Raw genomic sequence first — 21,598 nt, forward strand, 5'->3', positions numbered from 1 at the left:
GTCAAAGACGTAGCTGCAGTCAAAGACGTAGCTGCAGTCAAAGACGTAGCTGCGGTCAAAGACGTAGCTGCGGTCAAAGACGTAGCTGCAGTCAAAGACGTAGCTGCAGTCAAAGACGTAGCTGCAGGCAAAGACGTAGTAGCTGTTGTTGGTGCGTGATGCACGCCATAAATCACGCTTAGTGATGAGTAATGCGATGTACTTCCATCCATGTGGTGCTGTGGACGAACACGCACCATACTTACGATGCGATGTAAGATGCACTTGCATCATAACCATGCTTATGATGCACTTACGATGCGATGTATGATGCAATTACATCATAATGGTGCTATGGGCGAAACCGTAATCCTAATGACTGCTTCATTATCAGAAAGCGAAATGTTACCTTAAATAGAGGAAATGATACAGGTACATTAAACTATATTGAAATATTGAAGACGTAATGTGATTGATGTAAATTATATATACCATTTAAGATTTAAGAGACCTATTAGGATATTCTAGTGTAGATGGTGGTTCGTGTGAGAACAAGTTCACTTTAGTATTAGTAATAGTTTAATTACATAAAAATCAAAAAGATTTATAGAAACATGGTGTTAAATTTCTGTTAGTTATCTTACAAATAAACTGCAGAGGAGGATAAAAAATGCACGAAAGTATGATGAGTAGCATTGAAATTAAGTGCGATTGGTGAGATGGAAGTGTGGGAGTTTAAATTATATTTTATGATCCTTAGTGGATAATAAAAATAACTTGCTGTGCCTCGCAACATTCAGGTTCTGAATAGTAAAACTCTTTTAATTTTTTAACATCATACGTATACATTAAAAGTGGGAAAATTTTACGCCTAAATTTGATGAAGTTCGGAAAATATTATACATTGAGAATCAGAACGTTTTATTAAGATCTGCGTTCTTGATAATAGTAATCGAATTAAAGTGATTTGCACATGACTTTTAGCTGCAGAAATGCCCGCAATAATTTGACGATTACAGTATTTCTTTAAATCGTCGGAATGTTAGAAAATATTAAAAAATTCGTGAAATTTCTCACGTACCATAATATTTAATATTTATTAGAGAGTTTTGAAATAGTATTTTTCATATTCCCATTCAATGCGTGTTTCACTAGTTTTAATCAGATACAACCTCTTGATTATGTTATGGTTAACAAAGCATGAGGTAAGCACAATATTATGGAATACGTATACAAGAAGAATCTTGTTGAATTTTTAAATGAGTAACGAGTGCCAGCAAGCAACATCAGCACCAGCTCTTAAAACCAGCCCTCGTAATTTATAAGGAATACTTTGTATCCACGAAAGCTTGCGTGCGCTAAACTCTTAGCTCGACATTTTACTTGATCTCAGGACGGACCAGTGAACTCTCCATGCGACCGCAATGCGGATGATGCATTGATTAAGCCCTTTTATTCATGCATTAAGTAATTTTTTCATTTAATTAATTGATGTTATCGGTAGGCTATTTATCTAGATGGTATTTTCTATCGCGAATCCTATTTTTTAAAAAGAATCCAACATGAAAATAAGTGAATGGCTTACACTGAACGGACACTTTGACAGGCCAAACGAAGTCGGAGTGACCCAATCAAAAACAAAAAGTGTTCCAGTATTTCAGCAAAGTCCCACTCATTTCCCTGAGTATAAACCTTGTTAGACTCGCCACCTCGACATGTAACCGTAAAAAAACTCAAAAATTATCTTGTAAAAGACTTTTTTAAATTGTAATCTGAACCTCTCCTTCATTCACATAGTCATTGCTGGCAAATCTAAGCCAGTTTAATAACCTCTGTTAGTATTTTTATTTTTTTTCTTACTGAATTCTGCCGCTGAATTTTCCAACTTTTGGGCAATAGAAGAAAATAATTTCTCAAAAATGGATCAGCGTTTGAATTCAGGTCTGTTTAGATAGCGACACGCTTTTTAGCGTTTTTTTTTTAAAGGCGCTATATTTTCTAAAAAAGGCGCTATTGTTTGCGCTAGTGTGGGTCATTATGACCCAGTTTAGCCCAGGAAAAGAGTTATGAGTGCTGCATACACAAAATGAATAGATCATTTTGTCTAAATAGTGACACACTTCTTGCAATAAGCACCGAAATGTCCGTTTGCCGGGCAAAACTAGGGCGTAACAGCCCACATAAGTCAAAAAATATAACTCAGTACTCACTGCAGTGAGTGACAGAGAGCGCATTTTCTCGTCGACGAAAACGTGGTCAGGGACAGACGGACGGACAGACGGACAGACAGACGGATATGGACATGACAAGCACAATAGCGCCTTTTTCCATAAATGAGAAAATGCGCTAAAAATATAGCTCAGTACTCAATGCAGTGAGTGATAAAGAGCGCATTTTCTCGTCCGTTGACGTGAAGTCACGGACGGACGTCACGGACGGACATGACGAGCACAATAGCGCCTTTTTTTCCTTAAATGATAAAATGCATTAAAAAGCATCGATATTTGCACAAAGTCTGTCAATTTTTTTGAGAGTACGTCCGCTCTTAGCTCGTGCTGGTGGGTACGAAAGTTTTTTGCTGTTTGGATAATTTGATACTGTCACTTTTCTGAGTGTAAATAGACCTCTCGACGCAGTTCTCTTTGCATTAAAATTTCAGGGAAGATTCACGAAAGATTAAAAATTAAATTATTCGACTGAGTTTTCCTTTACTAAAGCAAATTAACAGGCCTGTCTTGTAGGAACTATTGTTGAAATCATTCAGTATAGCTTGACGGCTTATAATCACTTAATTGGCCTAGCCTCTATAGCTCGTCTTGCATGAAGCTCTAGCAACAAAGCGCTCACATGCTTGTTAGGCTATTGACCTGCCAGTTAGTCTATTTTGAGGCTACTCGCGTGTTCAACTAAGCATAGATATTTGATCAATTAATCGTAGAATGTTCAAATAATACTGAATCTCAAAGACATTAGGCCCAATTCATTGTTCAACTGACAGTAGGCTTATTCACTCTAGTGCTTATATCTATTCCATTAAGAATTGATATTTGTTCAGTCGTTCACTTACATGTCTATTTTTGAGGGGAGATGCTAGCGCGACACGAAGCGATTGTTAGAGTGGAAGGCATGCTCGGCTCAAACAAAATCACAAAATTCAGCGTATTATTGGATGGTATTGATTGATTGATAATATAATTTACCGATAAGATATTCCTACTGTTTGTATCCTTCTGGATACCGTCATGAAGCATCAGTCCGTATCCAGGATACCTTATCCCCACGCACAGGTAAACGGAATATTGAAGGGTGGTCGCTTAAATTATCACGCAGGGCCAAATTTCCCGGCGCATGTATAAGCTATGCAGGAGCATATGTTCAGTCTTAAAATGCCTAGCAAATTACGGATCAGGCAATAAGTCCAGCAGCTATCTCAATCAATCGTCAGTTATGGAAAGATCGGGTTCCAAAGGCCGGATCCCTTGTGAATCAAGGCACGAAAAGTTCAAGAATCGGCAACAGGCCATGGGCCTATTTCTTCAGTGCCGAAACTTCCATTCTATTCTATTCTATAACGTCATGCCTCGAGCGCAATTGTAAGACCTCATAAACATATACCACAATGTCAACATATACCATGTTTACAGTATGTACTACATCCTTGAAATATTCCACATCGTCAATATATACTCTTTTTCACTCTGTACTTCATCGTTAACACATTTTACATCGTCTTCATATACCACATCGCCAACATATACCATTTCGTTATCCTATACTAGGCAAAACTTGGCTCGGTGCGGCAGAGGAAATTGTTGGTTGCTATTTAGTAACGTTGGTTGCTATTTATGTTAAATGAATACTTTAATATATATAATAAAAAGAAAGAAAGAATAAAACAATTGGATACGTGATTGTCTGACCGGAAAATTGACAATGGCGAATCCGAACTCTATTCGGAATATGGGTAATACATTTAACCATATGAATTACCATGTGTATATCTTATGAGTATTGGTCTTAACCTCTCAAAGGCTTTCGAAAAATGTGTTTTTCTATTGGTCGTATCACATTAATCGTCCTATTTTAATAATTTTTTGTCTCCAATTTGTAACATTTACATTAATTAAGAAAAATTCACATCAACTTCTTTTTACCTCAGGGTTTCTGCAAAAGACTGCACATCACCGGGATCGGTCAACTATTGACGAACACATTAGCTGCCCAGCGAACTCAAATGCGCCAGCAGAGAACCAGAGTTCAGTTTCTGAAACCAAACGCCGACTACTTGCTATACACAAGTCCAGAACGCAGCCAATCCCGATAAACGGCCTGGACCTTCATGTCCATGAACAAAACCCCTCTGATCAAGTGTTCTCGAACAATTGGGAAGGATCTCATGCGAGGGGTGGAGGATCCCAAGCGAGGGATGGTTCTTCTAAAGAATCTGAACCTTTAACAGTGTTTGCCAGACACCGGAAGCCTCTGGATAGACAATCCAGGAAAGACAAAGAGACAATCGATATTGGTCTCGGATCTCTTGAACTGACTCCAGAATCCCCAGTTTCGTCGATATCCTCCTCAAAGAGGAAGGTTTTCAACTTCCTAGACAAGCGCCAAAACTCGTTCTCGAGCTACTTAACCCAGAGCAGAAGATTATCCGCATGCAGTGGTCCTGATCCAAATGAAACGTTATCAATTTTATCTCAACCTGCTGGTATTTTGGTCAATGATAAAAAAGAAAGAAACAATCGAGTACAGAACTCTGGATCGCTTCAAGAAATCGTGACTGATCCTGAACAATCTTGTAATCGTCGTCGTAGAAAAGATGTCATTCGAAGGTCAGTACACTTTCCAGAAAATGAAGTTCAATATTTAGAGAACTCTTGCGATGAAGTGGTAGTTTTTTCTTCTCTACACCCTTCAAAGAATTGCACGGATATTACAACGCCTTCTCCCATACTCACAAACCCGCACTTAAAAAAATACGAGCTTCATTCAGAATATAATGGATCAAATATTCAAACATTTAGAGGCATTTCAAAATCTGCTACGACATCATTCGAAGGAGTAACATTCACTAAAACCGAAAAAGAAAATTCAATAATTCCAGAACACGTCACTCGCTCGAAATACAAAGTTCCTCAAAATGATATCCAGAAGCTGAATTTTGGAAGCCTGGATTCTGATAGCCATGTCAGTGGCATCAGAGTTGGAGGAGTTCGCGAATTTCATGCGAAGGAAGAGCCAGCTGATTTTTTCTTCTCTGGAGACTTGAGCGGCAAGTCTTCGGTGACTTCGTCTCAATATCCTCGTCTTCCATCGAAAGACTCGGAGCCCAAGTCATCATCAAAGCGAAGCTCCGTCCACTCTTATGAACTTGGAGCCAGCCAAAGAGGCATATTTAGTCAATCCTCATTGGATAACAACTACGGGTTTTCAGGGGACAAAGATCAATCATCAACGATATCTCGTCGAAATCTGACGCACAAAAACAGCGTGGCCAGAAAGATTTCAAACGAGCAAGAAAATGTTTCCAACCCTCCTGTGAACATCAAAAGGAAAACAGGCTTTGCACCAGTTACTCTTATTCAACATAACCACGAAGAAAACTTTACCAACCATAGCCAGGAATCCTCAAAGACAGCCAAAGAGTCTTTCTTTGAAAAGCCTCTAGTTGAACCAAGGAAGAATCTGTTTAAGAGCTCCTCGACATCAACATTTAGGTTCTTCCCCCAGAGCATAACTCTGAAATCTAACCCGAACAAACCATCTCGTAAGGGAAGTCGCGACAAAGTTCCCGCTTCCTCGCATCGTTCCGCCTTCTTCTCGAGCCTGACAACCCCTCTTTCTCCCGACCTCGCCGACTGCCTCTACGCTAAGATGAAGGGCAGCCATGAGGGCATCTTGGTCACCGCCTGCAGACTCGTGGAGGAGGAACAGGTCCTCAGGTTGATCAAGGAACTCAACCTGTCCGGACAGCTCGATTCATCGATCATCAATGAGTGCGACAAGACTGGTAGGGTGAGTGGAATAATGTTAAATCAGTAGTCGGATATCGTGTAAGTATATGTACGTGTGATGCGTATACAAGAGGTAGTTAAATAAATATTGAATAAATAGATAACTGCTTAAAAATTTAGATTAATGTTCATGACTCGAATTCGAAATTGTACTCGAAGATGATATTCGAAAGTCGGTTATCTATGAAAATTTCTCAGATTAAATTGTAGGTTTACTGTAATCTCTCGCTATTTCACGTGTCAGGCTGTCTACCGTAACTCCCATACTTGTGTTAGCACTTACTGCGTCACTTCCGTGACGTCACTATAGCATGCTTATATAAGCTCCCCGAGCAGACCTTCAGTCAGTCTTAGGCAGCCCCAGGCGAGACGTAGTAAGCCATCATCATGTAGTCCGCAGGAACACCTGCTTACAAGTGCACCAGTTGATGTGTACACCTGATAAGTGTTGCACCTGATAACTGGTGCACATGCTTACAAGTGCATTAGTTGATGGGTACACCTGCTTACAAGTGCACCAGTTGATGTGTACACCTGATAACTGGTGCACCTAATAACTAGTACAACTGATAACTAGTGCACATGATAACTAGTGCACCCGATAACCGGCGCAGCTGCTTGCAAGTGCACCAGTTGATGTGCACCTGATAACTGAACACATGTCCCCAGACTGCGCTGAGTCACGCGAGCGTGAACGGCTACAGCCGCGTCGTGGCGGCCCTCGCTGCCCTGCCCGGCGCGGACCTCAACCTGGGGGACCACGAGGGCAACTCCCCTCTGCACCTGGCGGCCCAAGCGGGTGAGTGGGTGCCGGGGGAGTGAGGGCAACTCCCCTCTGCACCTGGCGGCTCAGGCGGACAGGCGGGTGAGTGGGTGCCGGGGGAGTGAGGGCAACTCCCCTCTGCACCTGGCGACCCAGGCGGGTGAGTGGGTGACGAGGGGAGTGAGGGTAACTCCCCTCTGCACCTGGCGGCCTAGGCGGGTGAGTGGGTGACGAGGGAAGTGAGGGGAAGTCTAGGTGAGAGGCTGGAGACCCAGGCGAGTGAGTGGCAGGCGATGAGCGGCTGCCAAGGGTAGGGGCGAGTGGCTGTGAGTGGCTGTTGATTTACACAACAATCGTCATTGTTAGGGACATCACGAACAACATCAAGTCTTCTTAACAATCGTTAATACTGCCACAAAAATTAAATGTTAATTTATGAATTTTTTTAATATTAATGCCACAATTGAAGAAAACCAATTATTCTCATTATTGTTGCTGTAGGACAAGACCGTGACCCACTAAACTATATATTCAATATATAGTATATGTTTATATATTATATATTATATATTATATATATAAATATTCCATATTACATATATTCAATATATAATAAGAACCTCCTGACGCAGGCCATGTGGACGTGGTGGCGCACCTGGTCAACAGGTGCGAGGGCCACGTGGAGCTCGACGCGCGTGACCACGCAGGCTTCACGCCCCTCATGAAGGCGGCGCTGCAGGGGCGTACAAAGGTCGTAAAGACGCTCCTCTTCGCCGGTACGTCACGATTCAGAATAATTCCGTCTTTTTTTAGCGCATTTTCTCTTTTATGGAAAAAAAGGCACTATTGTGCTCGCCATGTCCGTCCGTCCGTCCGTCTGTCTGTCTGTCCGTCCGTGACTTCACGGTTTCGTCGACGAGAAAATGCGCTCTCTGTCACTCACTGCAGTGAATACCGAGTTATATATATTTTTTTGTTGTAAGTGACCAGTAATTTTTTTTGTCACTCAATATAGTCTGGTTAATTAACACCATCATCATATAGCCGTGTTATTGGCCGCTATTAATTTATTACTTAAAAAACGTATCCTTGGTAGTATAACAAGCACCTTAATTGTTTATCTATGTGAGAATCATGTATTAATATTGCAGTTAAATAACGTAGCCTTGTTAATTCTAATTACCTTCATCCCGTATTCATGCTTTAACCAGCAAGTAATTTGTTTTCTATTTCATGACGCTACAGTTTCCGGTGAGGCCATTTACGACCATAAGGCATCACTAACTAACATTGTGTCATGATCAAGTTAAGCAATAATGTTCAAGTTGCTCCTCAACCACTTGTGGGTTTTGGTTTACAATTTAACATTTTAGGCTAAACATTCATGGAACTTTACCCTCATTGTAAGGTACTGCTGGAATTCAGCGGCAATCCTCAAATTTGGGATACAATCCGATTAGTAGATATTGTGAATACGCACTCTAATACCTTGAATATATTTAAGACTTTAAGCTCCAAACACACAGTCAGACTTTCGGGAGACTGTAATAAACTATCAGGTTAGCCCGGTGTTTCTCGGGATCAATAATGCCGGCAATTTTCTATAATCTCCGTTATCCCGAACGCATACTAAAATTATGATATGGTAAATAAAGAAAGAACCCGTCAAACCGACGTTTTACATTGAACTCACATTAGAATCTATTTTTTTAGAAACATTTTGTGCTTTTTGAATTTTAAAACTGCATTTTAAAATATGAGCCAATCCTCTCCTCCCCTAGGCAATCCTTACTTTCCCACTAAGAATAAATTTTCAGGTTCAGGTTATGTCCCCACGTGAATTATTTAAGCGATTTTGTTCAATTATTCAAGCGAGCAATATTATTTGATTTATTTCAAAGCAATTTTTAGATCTCAAAATCTGAATCATTCAACTATAAATTACTTATTTGCCGGCTTCATGTACTAATTTTACTGTAGTCATTATATTAATTCCATTAAATCTGGAGCAGTCATCAACACCACCGATCAAACTTAGCCATTTATGAACACATAATTAAACTTCCAAATTCCATCAAAATAGTATTTAAACTTCCAAATTCCATCAAAATAGTCTAAGTAAACCAGAAATTTATTAAAATTTAATAAATCGAGTGACATTAATATTAGCACGCGTAAACAAAGAACGGTTTGCTCAGGAGCGTCCCCACACCTACGGGACTACGGCCGCGGGTGCCATTTATGAACACATAATTAAACTTCCCAAATTCCATCAAAATAGTATAAGTACACCAGAAATTTACTACAATTTAATAAATCAAATGACAATAATATTAGCACGAGTAAACAAAGAACGCTTCCCTCAGGAGCGTCCCCGCACCTACGGGACTACGGGCGCGGGTGCCATTTAGAAACACATAATTAAACTTCTTACAAATTCCATCAAAATAGTCTAAGTAAACCAGAAATTTACTACAATTTAATAAATCGAATGACGAGTCTAAGTAAACTACGAGTCTAAGTAAACCAGAAATTTATTAAAATTTAATAAATCAAATGACATTAATATTAGCACGCGTAAACAAAGAACGCTTCCCTCAGGAGCGTCCCCGCACCTACGGGACTACGGGCGCGGGTTGACTGCCGTCGAGTGGGCCCGGTTCACGGGCCGGCATCTCTGCTGTGACCTTATCGAGAGCGTCGAGCGCTCATGCTCGGCACATGTCAGAGAGCGCTGGGCCAGCGATCCTGATCTGCAGAGATCATCTCCGCCTGCATCGGTCTCTGCTGAGCACAGAGAGTCGTGGATCAGGCATAAGGCACGAGTCGATCGGTTATCTTTTTATATTACAATTATAGATCATAATGTGATCTTGAAGATCAGCGGCTGCAAATCACAGAGAGAGAATCCTGGATCAGGCATAAGGCATGAGTCGATCGTTTATCTTTTTATATTAGAAGTATAAATTATAGATCTTGATCGACTGGGATATTATAGATCAGCGGCTGCAGTTCACGGTGAGTCATGGATCAGGCACAAGGCATAAGTCGATCGTTTATCTTTCTATATTACAAGTATAGATCATAGATCGTGATAAGAAGTATAGATTATAGATCTTGATCGACTGTGATCTTTTAGATCAGCGGCTGACGATCACGGAGAGTCTTGGATCAGGCAAATGGCATGAGTCAACGTTCAAGTTTTCATAAGAAGTATAGATAAGTGATCCTAATTATTAGTGATCATATGTATCATTAATCTGCACATCCAAGTTTTGTGTAAGGAATAAAATATCGTTTGATTATTTTTTGCTTGTAATAAGCTCCATAAAACATATCCAGCATTGGATTCATGGTTTGACCTGATCACATGAACTGATATTTGATACGTCATCGTAAGACCTATGTACGTTACTGTGGTGAATTTATTGTTCATCTTATGAATAATAAATATACTAAATATATTATCTTCTCCATATACTAAGCTCTATGTTCGGCAGTTGTTGCTGATGCCTGCACTGTTTTGGTCTACTCGCAGCCTATCGCTCTAATTTGGTATCTATAATCGAATTATAAAGGATCCATGTTAAGATGAAGCGAAAATTAATTTTCCAGCCAAATAAATCTCCTACGAATGATATTTCATTCTAACAGATAAAAGATTTATTGTGATTACAATGATGATTACACTGGATGTAATCAGCATAACATCATGCTAATATCAACATAATTTTACTTCAATATGAAAATTTCGGCAATTGACAGATATCATTGCGTTTATAGATTTTAAATTATCGGTTAGTAAGTGAAACGCCATCGTAGACCTGGGGCTTGTTCTGGTGAACGCGTTTGGGTCTATGAGTGGCAACAGGATATTTTATTTCTATGTTCCTTTTGTGAAATATGTTTTCAACGCATTTATTTTTCTGGAATATTATTCATCTTCTATTAAAAAAATTTCTCTGGAATAGAGATGATATTGATGTTTCAAGACTTTAGCGGCTATATAGTTATCCTTCGCGTTTAACTTTGCAGCATTGTTGAGAAGACATTGCCAATATATAATGATCAATAAAATAGTTTTTTCAAGAGGGTACAATGAAAGAAAAAGCTGTAGACAATATTCTTCGATTAAATGAAGTACAATATTAGTGGCTCGTAAGTTAATCTCAATTCAGTTAAGAAGCCATTTCTAAACTAAGTAAACCTCTGTATGTTAGCTTTTGTAAAAAATATTTTATCATCTACAAAATTTAGACGGTGTAAAGATACTGAATTCAATTGTTTTAATTAATACACTGACTTTTGTATAGTATTCTCATCTAATTTCATTATTAATTGTTAAAAAATATTTCATATTCTACTGAATTTGGGCGGTTATGTAAATAACATACAATTTCTAACATTTAAGAATCACCCCATAACCAAGGTTACTTATATTTTCTTAAAGTTTATCAACCACTGAATCATTTACTCGTCTATGTCTATATCATAAGTTAAGTATAGTAAGCATACTAAACGTCTATATCTTAAGTATAGTATACTAAAGTATACGTCCATATCTTAAGTATAGTATACTAAAGTATACGTCTATATTTTAAGTATAGTATACTAAAGCATACGTCTATATCTTAAGAGTCGGTAGCCTGAACGTATACGTTTTTTTAAGTATAGTATACTAGAGTATACGTCTATATCTTAAGTATAGTATACTAAAGTATACGTCCATATCTTAAGTATAGTATACTAAAGCATACGTCTATATCTTAAGTATAGTATAACTGCAGGTACGTCGCAACTTCCCTGCAGGTACGTCGTGCCTTCACTGCAGGTACGTCGCAACTTCCCTGCAGGTACGTCGTGCCTTCACTGCAGGTACGTCGTGCCTTTCCTGCAGGTACGTCGTGCCTCATTGCAGGTGCGGCTGCAGGGTGGTGGTAGGAAGGAATATTCGTATAGGTTTTATTTCTGTCTACCAACAGACGATGTGACGATGTGCAGTAGGAGGCTTATGAAATATGCGTTATAATATATTTTATCTGAAACAAATTTGTATTCTCAGGTTACGGAAGTGAAAGTGGCAGACTGCTACCAAGATCCCGAGGAGACCTTGAAAAGCACCTCCTTATCATCTTCCCCTGGAGACACGCACTCGTTTTCCTCTTCAAACAGCAATAGCCCCAGAGTGACCAGATCTCAAACTTCCCCTTCACACAACCGGTCTTCCTCCGACTCTCCAAAACCTTCAAGTTCTCCGGAGAATAAAATCGTGACTGTTGGTCTTTCTGGACATTCTCAAAACCCTTCGACCTCTTCAACGTCTGATAAGGACGACATCATTGGAAAAGATTTCTCTAACTCAAGACAGTCCTTCCAGCCCAGAGTTTTGCCCTCCGCGAGCGCCACTAGCTTATCAAAAAGCCAGCCTTGGGCTACCGATAACACAGAGAAAAAAGCAAATTCCCCGCAAATTGTGATGGCAGGAATGAAAAGTGTCGCCCCACAGAGTGTAGTGACACAAACCAGCGGCGGAAGGGTGGTGACAGCCGCTGTCTACAGCAAAGGAGCTTCTGTTTACACGGTGCAGAAATCAGCGTCGGTCCCCAAATTCAGCGCTACATTGCCTTCAAAACCAAAAGCCGTTTCTGCTTTCGAGAAATCTAAGCAGTTCAGCTTCGATAATTAATGGAAGTACCTGACCAAAAAGCTCGACCGATTGTGTACTAACCGTAGTATAGAATTTCTTTATTCCAGAACTCGGCAGTTAGAATCGCTTGAAGAAAGTTATTCACATAATATACAAAAGAATTTTTTTCTTCCACCAGACCAAACTATTTAGGCTTTGTAACCGGAAATAAATTGACTGTTATTTCTGTTAACTTTCGAAATGTGACAAATGAACCAAATCTTCACTAGATCATTTGTTCTACAGGTTCTTGTTCTAGAAGCACTAGATCTTTGAGGTTCGACAGAATGATATATGTTGTTATTAGATCTTAGAGCTTCCAAAGTGTATAGAATTTTGATATAAATATTTAAATGTTTAGTTAGTGGATGAATCAGTATTTAAATTAGTTGAAATGCAGGGAGTAATGATAAAAATACATATTTTTAGTGAAAGACAATAATATGTAAGTTTATTAATAAACCTCTATCATATTAATAATATGTCGTTAAAACAATTATTCGAATACTTTGCCCTCGAATACTGTTCATTAAAAAATATTATATTAATGCTCATAACGCATATTAATTCGTGTATCCTATAGAATTCCCCTAATTATAATAAGTAGTAAAGTTTTAAAACATCATAATCTGTATCGATAATGTCTTTTTATTCCTTCCACTGAATTAATGATTTCCACAAATCTGCTTTAATGTGATTAAATATAATCATACATATGCGCAAGTTATTCATGAATTATTTTCTCTCTTTTAAAATTACCCAAAAGTGAAGTCGTTTTAAATTACATTTGTTTTTGTGAACTGCAGAAACTCTAAAGTGATCAGCATGAAGGTTTGATGTCTTAGCCACTGTACGCACCATAAGAAAACTGAAACATCATTCATATTCTATTAATTTGCTAATTAGGATTCAATAAATAGCGATATGTACAATTTTTTATGTGAAAATTAGTATCTTGCTCAATGACCAAGAATTGTGGAAGTCTAGAACTTGTACAGACCTTTCGAAGCTATTGCACCGTCTAACTTTATGCGAGTTGAGGAATTTTGTGTAAACGTTTATTGTTCTAGAAAAGATTATTTACCTTAAATATATTCTACCTATTGCGCTACCCTTTAAATGTAGATCCCTACGTAGAAATATTTATTACCTAATGCATCGCTTTAATTAATAAATGTGTAATGATAGTGATATGTCTATTTATTGGGCTCATACACCGGTTTGACCTAATTTTACTATGAATAACTTTGAACTCCAAAAAGTAGCGACTGGCAAACCATTCCCTTGCGCAGAAACTTTATTTTAATAGATCATAAATTTATTGTTGAATTCTCTTCGATGGCTACATTTAATTTAACATGACGATCTTCTCAAATATTGACAACGCAATTTTCAATGATTTCGTTTTTTAATATTCGTGTTTCCCCTTTTCTTGCCCACGCATTTTTTCTCCCTTTTACAACTAGGGGTCAGTATGCTTTAATCTTTCTGAGGTCGTATAATTCGTACACATAATAGATATTGCGGTCATTATACGACAGAGATCAACCGCAGGAAACAAGCGGAATCTGGATAACTGGAAGAAATGTAAACAAATTAATTATTTAACTGTATTTTATTATTTTTCTTCCTGAATGAAATTACCACTGAAATTACTCAAGTAATTACCACAGAAATTACTAAAGTAATTACCACATAAATTACTACAGTAATTACGACAGAAATTACCACAGATTTTATTACAGTAATTACCACAGAAATTACCACAGAAATTACCGCAGAAATTACCACAGAAATTACCACAGAGATTACCACAGAAATTACCACAGAAATTACCACAGAAACTATCACAGTAATTACCACAGAAATTACCACAGTAATTACCACAGAAATTACCACAGAAATTCCCACAGAAATTGCCTCAGAAATTACCACAGAAATTACCACAGAAATTACCACAGAAATTACTACAGAAATTACCACAAAAATTATCACAGAAATTACCACAGAAATTACCGCAGAAACCACCACGGTAACTACTACAGAAATTACCACAGAATTTACCACAGAAATTACTACAGAAATTACTACAGAAATTACCACAGAATTTACCACAGAAATTACTACAGAAACTACTACAGAAATTACCGCAGAAATTACCACAGTAATTATCACAGAAATTACCACAGAAATTACCACAGAAATTACCGCAGAAACCACCACAGTAATTACTGCAGAAATTACTACAGAATTTACCACAGAAATTACTACAGAAATTACCAAAGTAATTACCACAGTAATTACTAAAGAAATTACCACCAGAAAAAACCAAAGTAATTACCACAGTAATTACTACAGAAATTACTGCAGAAATTACCACAGAATTTACCACAGAAATTACCACAGAAATGTACCCGATGATACGTTCACAATAATACTACCGTAACGCACACAACAACATGATAGTCGATGGTCAAGAACGTCAAGGTCAATTAAGGCACGTCTGGTTTATTAATGGAAAAATTGAGAACTTATTTAATGAGCTAACAAACATCGTTGCAAATATCTTAAGCTCAAACTGTTTTAAATGCTGACAAAAAAATAGTTAAGTACATCCTGCTCGTCCCAAATTTCAGTAATCAAATAACTTTAGTAATTTATTCTTTGAATTTAAATGTTTCTTAATATTATTGATATAATTACATAAGAAGTGATAGAGAATGATGTTTATCAGTGACTGACAGGATGTAAACAAATCTTAACCATACCGCATAACTTATTGAAACACACAACATGTTTGATCAATATAGTTCCATGAACAATCCATATAGTTGAATACATAATCCATATAGTTCAACATTAAATCCATTTAGTTCCCTAGAATTATAATCACAAATCATTAACCGTATTATTCGATCAAACCCATTACTTTGCGCCGCGACGGCTTCAATTGTCGACCTTGGCTTCAATTGTCGTACAGGTGCTATTAAAAATTACCTTTTTGAATATATTATCGATTCACAGCATTAACATACTATTATAGTAGAAATAGTATTTAAATTAACGTTTGCACTTTCATTAGTACAAGAATTCGAAGGGGAACAGTTTAGCATGAACCTTTCCTGAACTAGTTCAATAACATTTTTTTGCGATGACGCCAAAATGAAATATTAACTAACAATTTAGGTAAAATGGCCTTGCAACAACCACTCAATGCCTCATTAGCAGCTAATTCAGAGGAGTGTTTCTTCATAACAGCACTAGAACTAATGTTAACGTAAAATTCAGATAGAAATAGGATTGCGAGAGCCCAATCCTCTCACAAATTCCTTACGGTTGAAGCAATAATTGCATTTTACATCGTATTTAAAATGATAACAATGGAACATCAATAAAAGAAACGTGCAGCCAAGAATTGATGCACTAGGTTTATATTACGACACAACAACGTGTAAGGCACTCGTTCCAGCACAACAGCAAACAGGAGAATAATTCAGCATAAAATAGGATAACTTGCTTTAAAATAATGGCGCACGGTGTAGAGGGAGAGAATTATTTTAATTTGGAATTTGTTTGCCATATAAAAAAAGAAGCAAGGGAATAGGCATGGCAAGCTTTGAGCGTTTATAAAATGTATCATCAAAAAATTAATTATATTCTTTATATCTCCGAAATAATAACTGTGCGCTTCTTATCACCTTACATTAATTTCTTATCACCTTACATTAATGGCTGTGCACTCAGGCGTATCATTGCTTCGTTAATTGTTCACTTACTATCATTTGCAGTTGATTTGCATCTTGTATTACATTAATTGTACGCTCAGAATTAAATAATTGTTCGAGAATATTTGCCCGTCGTCCTAATACAATGTAATTGTGAACAATCATTACGCTAGTTAATGCGATCTTTTAGTTTGTGATCTTTATCACTTGCAAGATAATTAACCAACACATTACATTAATTACTATTCTACATTCGGTGCCCAATAGGACGTCACAAGTTCTCAAAAATTGCAGTAAGATTATATTTTCATTAACATTTTCATATTAACGTACGGAGGCTGGTAATAATATAAAGTAAACTAAAAACTGTAATTCTGCCAGTACTTACATATAAGGTGATAACTATGATTGCTATAATAAAATGGTCAATGTTTGAATAATTAATGTGCTCATGAAATTAAAACAGCCAGATTAAATAGATTCGGAATAATAATATTGAAATTACTAAATAGTTTCACTTCTTTTATTCCTGATTTTTAATTTGACCACTTATTTCACCAAAATGCATGCGTATATGAGACCAATAACAAATTACGTCAACTAAAATTCAAGTTACCCTCCGTTCATACAGTGCCGGAAATGGCTATACGACTACCCAGTTTTCTCCAAATATTTTTTCTTGCACAAAAAATTATGGGATTCTAATTATACGTGGTTAAACTACGTTTTAAAACGATTCCAACGCTATGCGAAAAAAATAATTTTCTCAAAATATATGAGAAGAAATTATGAAAATTAGAAAAACCTAGGTGGAAATTGTTATAAGACCATGATATGTTTTTCCGTTTGTGGATCACATTCACTCATTTTAATAGGCAATCTCACCTCCTTTCGCCATAATTACCTCAATTCATCTTCTCCCCACGCTATTTACCATATAATCCAGTGTCTTTTGAGAAATTTTATCCCAAGAACGAAGGATAGCCGTGCTCAGGTCACTCACAGACTGAAACTGGCGCTCATTTTGGTAAACATCTCTCGCCATGATGCCCCATAAGTTTTCAATGGGGTTTAGGTCAGGGCTAAGCGCCGGCCACGGCAACAGAGTAATATTCTGCTCTAGGAACCACATGTTTGCCGATTTTGAGGTGTGAATTGAAGCATTGTTTTTTTGGAAAACATATGTTCCCTCATGTTTCTCATCGATAAAAGGGAGAAGTTGGTAAAACAGCGTGTGTTTGTAAGCCACGGAATATTGTCTCCCATGTAAAATAGCTAGAGTTGATTTTCCCTTTCAGCTAAGCGCCCTAAAAAACCATGACTGAACCAACACAAGATTGCCGCTTGAAAAAAAATTCAGGCTCATTGTCCAGTGGTGCCAATAGCATTGCCATCCATCTGGATCATAAAGATTGAACTTTTTTCATCACTGAAGGTAATCATGTGCCATCCCTTACCAATAAGCAAATATTTTACAGCTAATTTTTGTCGGTTGATAATATGCTTTTGTTGGAGCACAGGGGCATTTTTTCTCGTCATGTATTTGAATTTCTTCGAGTCATGCAATATCTAACGGATGCGTCGTGCTGTCACATCAACTCCAGTGAACAATTTTATAGAAGTAGAGGTAGCGCAAGTTTTAGAAGCCTCAGAAAACAGTCTCCTAAGATCCCTGTCGGTTAATTTTGGGGTTGGCTCAGTGTGCTTTTTTCACCCGTAGCCACCCGGATTAGCAAAAAAATTATTGTCCAATGGGTTTTGAGCATTTTATTCCCATTTCGATGTCCCGTTGACTTCTACTGCATTTCACAAAGCCGAAAACTGCGTCTTCTCGGCCTCAGTGAGTCTTGTCCCATTTGGCATATTTTTTACTTCGAAAAAATATAAGTGAGGACACTGAACTGTACCAGAAGTACACCAGAAAGGCCCTAAATGACGAAAATCAATATATTATTTATGTTGCTGTACTTTTTAAAGTGAAAATATTACAGAAAGATACCAAAATGGAGAAAAACCAATCCTGGTCTTATAACCATTTCCACCTAGGTTTTTCTAATTTTCATAATTTCTTCTCATTTATTTTGAGAAACTTTTTTTTTCGCATAGCGTTGGAACCGGTTTTTAAACGTAGTTTATCCTCGTATAATTAGAATCCCTTAATTTTTTTGTGCAAGAAAAAATATTTGGAGAAACTGGGTGGTCGTATAGCCATTTCCGGCACTGTATATAACCAGTAAATACTTTATATGTTCATTGATATTCTAATATGGAATCACGGGACAGCTCCACTACAGATATTCTGTTGTATCTATCATGCAGAATTCCCGGCCAGTCACCAGCCAATTCCCAAACTGTCCCCCACCAATCACGGCGGTCAAATGCATGGTCAAGAAAAAAGAACGTACGTAGTGAGATTGGTCCTGTTACGAATAAACGTTCCACTGGTATAACGTTTACTCGTACCGCTGTTGTTACGAATAAACGTTCCGCTGGTGTAACGTTTACTCGTACCGCTGTTGTTACGAATAAACGTTCCACTGGTATAACGTATAATCGTACCGCTGTTGTTATGAATAAACGTTCTGCTGGTGTAATGTATACTCGTACCGCTGTTGTTACGAATAAACGTTCCACTGGTATAACGTATAATCGTACCGCTGTTGTTACGAATAAACGTTCCGCTGAAGTAACATTCAATCGTACCGCTGTTGTTACAAGTAAACGTTCCGCAGTTGTAACGTATACTCGTACCGCTGTTGTTACGAGTAAACGTTCCGCTGATGTAACGTTCAATCGTATACCGCTGTTACGAATAAACGTATGCTGTCCAGTATTACAGATCCTATTAATGTTTGGGCGAAGGAAATGTTCATGAACGGTGGACTATAACACTAACCTGCGACCAGTACTCACCATATAGAATAAATATTGCAAACAATTCGATTAGAGAAATCGGTAACAAGATTAGATCATAGATATCTCTATAAATAATTTGTCTAATTGTGTGCCGTGAGTATATGGGGTAGGAGTACTGCAACGGATTTAATTATTACATTATATTAATTAATATTGCGACACTTGAATTTTTTATATAATATTCGAATATTCAAGACTCAATTACAAAGTATTCGATTGTTGTGAATTCGCTCATCTTTTCATTGAAAAGCAATTGACTGCAGAAAAGCTCCATGTGTAGTGTACAGTGTTACATCGCAAGGTAAATTAGTAAATTACTTAATTAAATTTTTTCATGTCATCCGTTTAATGTTAACCATAATTAAGAAGAAATACCTTTAGGTAAAGAGAAGCTGTCTCATTTCGTTGGGTTGCTGGTGAATTGTTATTGTCAGTTCAGAAAACGGCTTCACTTCTTCTCGGTTGGTTGCCTTGGTGATGCAGTGTGAGTGCTGCCGGTTTGGTTACCCGTCAGTGGTACGTTACTGGCACCCGTTGCGTGAGTGTTGCCGGTTTGGTTACCCGTCAGTGGTACGTCACTGGCACCCGTTGCGTTAGTGTTGCCGGTTTGATTACCCGTCAGTGGTACGTTACTGGCACCCGTTGTGTGAGTGTTGCCGGTTTGGTTACCCGTCAGTGGTACGTTACTGGCACCCGTTGCGTTACCCGTCAGTGGTACGTTACTGGCACCCGTTGCGTTATTGTTGCCGGTTTGGTTACCCGTCAGTGGTACGTTACTGGCACCCGTTGCGTTACCCGTCAGTGGTACGTTACTGGCACCCGTTGCGTTAGTGTTGCCAGTTGAGTTACGCAAAAGTGTCGCATTTTTGGTACGTGTTGAATTTACTATGTTCATTGCGTCACGCGGGTGCTGTGGATTACCGGCGCCCGTTACGTTACCGCTACGGGTAACGTTACGAGAACTCGTTGCACTGCTGCTGTTACTCTTGTTACCCGCGGGCATGAGCCCTAAACGTTCGCTGGTAACGGTTTTAAAAGCAAGATTTGACATCAAGTTTACGAGTATCAACAGAAGTACCGCCGCAAGCACCAGCTTACAGACAGAGGTGCTGACGCTGTAGCAGCGCTTCAGAAGCTTGATGATGGGACGTGGCTCGGTTTGTTGGGGTCTCCCCTTGATGAGGTTACCGCCTTCTTCTTCTTGGCGCGACTCTGCGTCGCGTAAACTGGATTTTCGCTGGCGAACTCCTCTTTGAAGTTCGGCGATCACGTCTGCCATCACGATGAAAGACGAAGATAAATTGTCTTTTTGCTATTTTTTGAGATATTCTCACAACTTTTGTCTTTCAAGTTATATTGTCTTTAATTTTTTTTAAATTCAGATTTTTCAAAATAAATGTTAATGTTCTCGTAACTCTGATTGGATCTGTGCAGAAGCAATGTGCTGTTGTTCAATGAAAAAAAAACAAACAATTATTATTAAATTTAAACATATGCAGATGCAGCATAAGTACCAAACTATACTACACTAAACTATGCTATACTATACTATACTATAATACGATACTATACTATACTATACTATACTATACTATACTATACTATACTATACTATACTATACTATACTATACTACTGTATACTATACTGTACTATACCATACTATACTATACTATACTATACTATACTATACTATACTATACTATACCTGTCTCTTATACACATCTAGATGTGTATAAGAGACAGGCTAATGGGGTTGCGCCCAGCTAATGGGGTGCGCCCAGCTAATGGGGTGCGCCCAGCTAATGGGGTGCGCCAGCTCATGGGGTTCACCAGCTTATGGGGTTCACCAGCTAATGGGGTTCACCAGCTTATGGGGTTCACCAGCTAATGGGGTTCATCAGCTAATGGGGCTCACGCCCCCTTTTATCGCAGCGCCAAAAATAAGTCGTCGCCGCTGAGCTTGGCTCGCGTCAGCGCCGCGACGTCGTCGATGGCCGCTACATCGGCGGCCAGCGACCATCCGGCCATCGGCGGCCAGCGATCATCCGGCCATCGGCGGCCAGCGGCCATCCGGCCATCGGCGGCCAGCGACCATCCGGCCATCGGCGGCCAGCGACCATCCGGCCATCGGCGGCCAGCGACCATCCGGCCATCGGCGGCCAGCGATCATCTGGCCATCGGCGGCCAGCGATCGGTAGGGCAGAGGTTGGTATCGTATATCAGTGGAGATCTCTACAAAATGGATATTCTCTTTGTATTGTAGTTGAATTGTTGTCAATGGGTGAACCTTCTCATGGGGACCTTTTTTGGCTAGTTGTTCTCCACAGAAAAGGTTCTTCACCGGACGTGTTTTCCACCGGACATGTTCACCACCGGACATGTTCACCACCGGACATGTTCTCCACCGGACATGTTCTCCACCGGACATGTTCTTCACCGGACATGTTCTCCACCAGACATGTTCTCCACCGGACATGTTCTCCACACGTACACGTATTGAGTGGTAG

At 38.7% G+C, this 21,598-nt stretch overlaps 2 protein-coding genes across 2 annotated transcripts in view; one reads left to right on the forward strand and one right to left on the reverse strand.

Annotated features, from left to right (window-relative positions):
• The window catches only part of LOC108664429, a 20,255-nt gene extending 7,807 nt beyond the window's left edge, over positions 1 to 12,448 (forward strand). Inside the window, exons 3-7 of the mRNA XM_018151007.2 lie at positions 4,139 to 6,000; positions 6,669 to 6,798; positions 7,395 to 7,538; positions 9,364 to 9,581; positions 11,825 to 12,448. Of these exons, the coding sequence (XP_018006496.1) occupies positions 4,139 to 6,000; positions 6,669 to 6,798; positions 7,395 to 7,538; positions 9,364 to 9,581; positions 11,825 to 12,448 (2,978 nt within the window). The remainder of the gene's footprint in view (positions 1 to 4,138; positions 6,001 to 6,668; positions 6,799 to 7,394; positions 7,539 to 9,363; positions 9,582 to 11,824) is intronic.
• On the reverse strand, positions 9,482 to 20,372 carry LOC108664430 (circumsporozoite protein-like). Its single transcript, XM_018151008.2, has 2 exons — positions 19,465 to 20,372; positions 9,482 to 9,549 (listed from the first exon to the last, which is right to left on the reverse strand). Exon 1 carries the CDS (start codon positions 20,366 to 20,368, stop codon positions 19,538 to 19,540), a length of 831 nt encoding a protein of 276 aa, XP_018006497.1. The 5' UTR covers positions 20,369 to 20,372; the 3' UTR covers positions 9,482 to 9,549; positions 19,465 to 19,537.
• Positions 20,373 to 21,598: the final 1,226 nt, after the last annotated feature.

The sequence above is a fragment of the Hyalella azteca genome, unplaced genomic scaffold (assembly GCF_000764305.2).
Source record: "Hyalella azteca isolate HAZT.00-mixed unplaced genomic scaffold, Hazt_2.0.2 contig2797, whole genome shotgun sequence".
Taxonomy (NCBI): Eukaryota; Metazoa; Arthropoda; class Malacostraca; order Amphipoda; family Hyalellidae; genus Hyalella; species Hyalella azteca.

Bases quoted from the DNA above. Each gene is read 5' to 3' on its own strand.
- LOC108664430 (XM_018151008.2), bottom strand. From the start codon at position 20,368: ATGGCAGACGTGATCGCCGAACTTCAAAGAGGAGTTCGCCAGCGAAAA.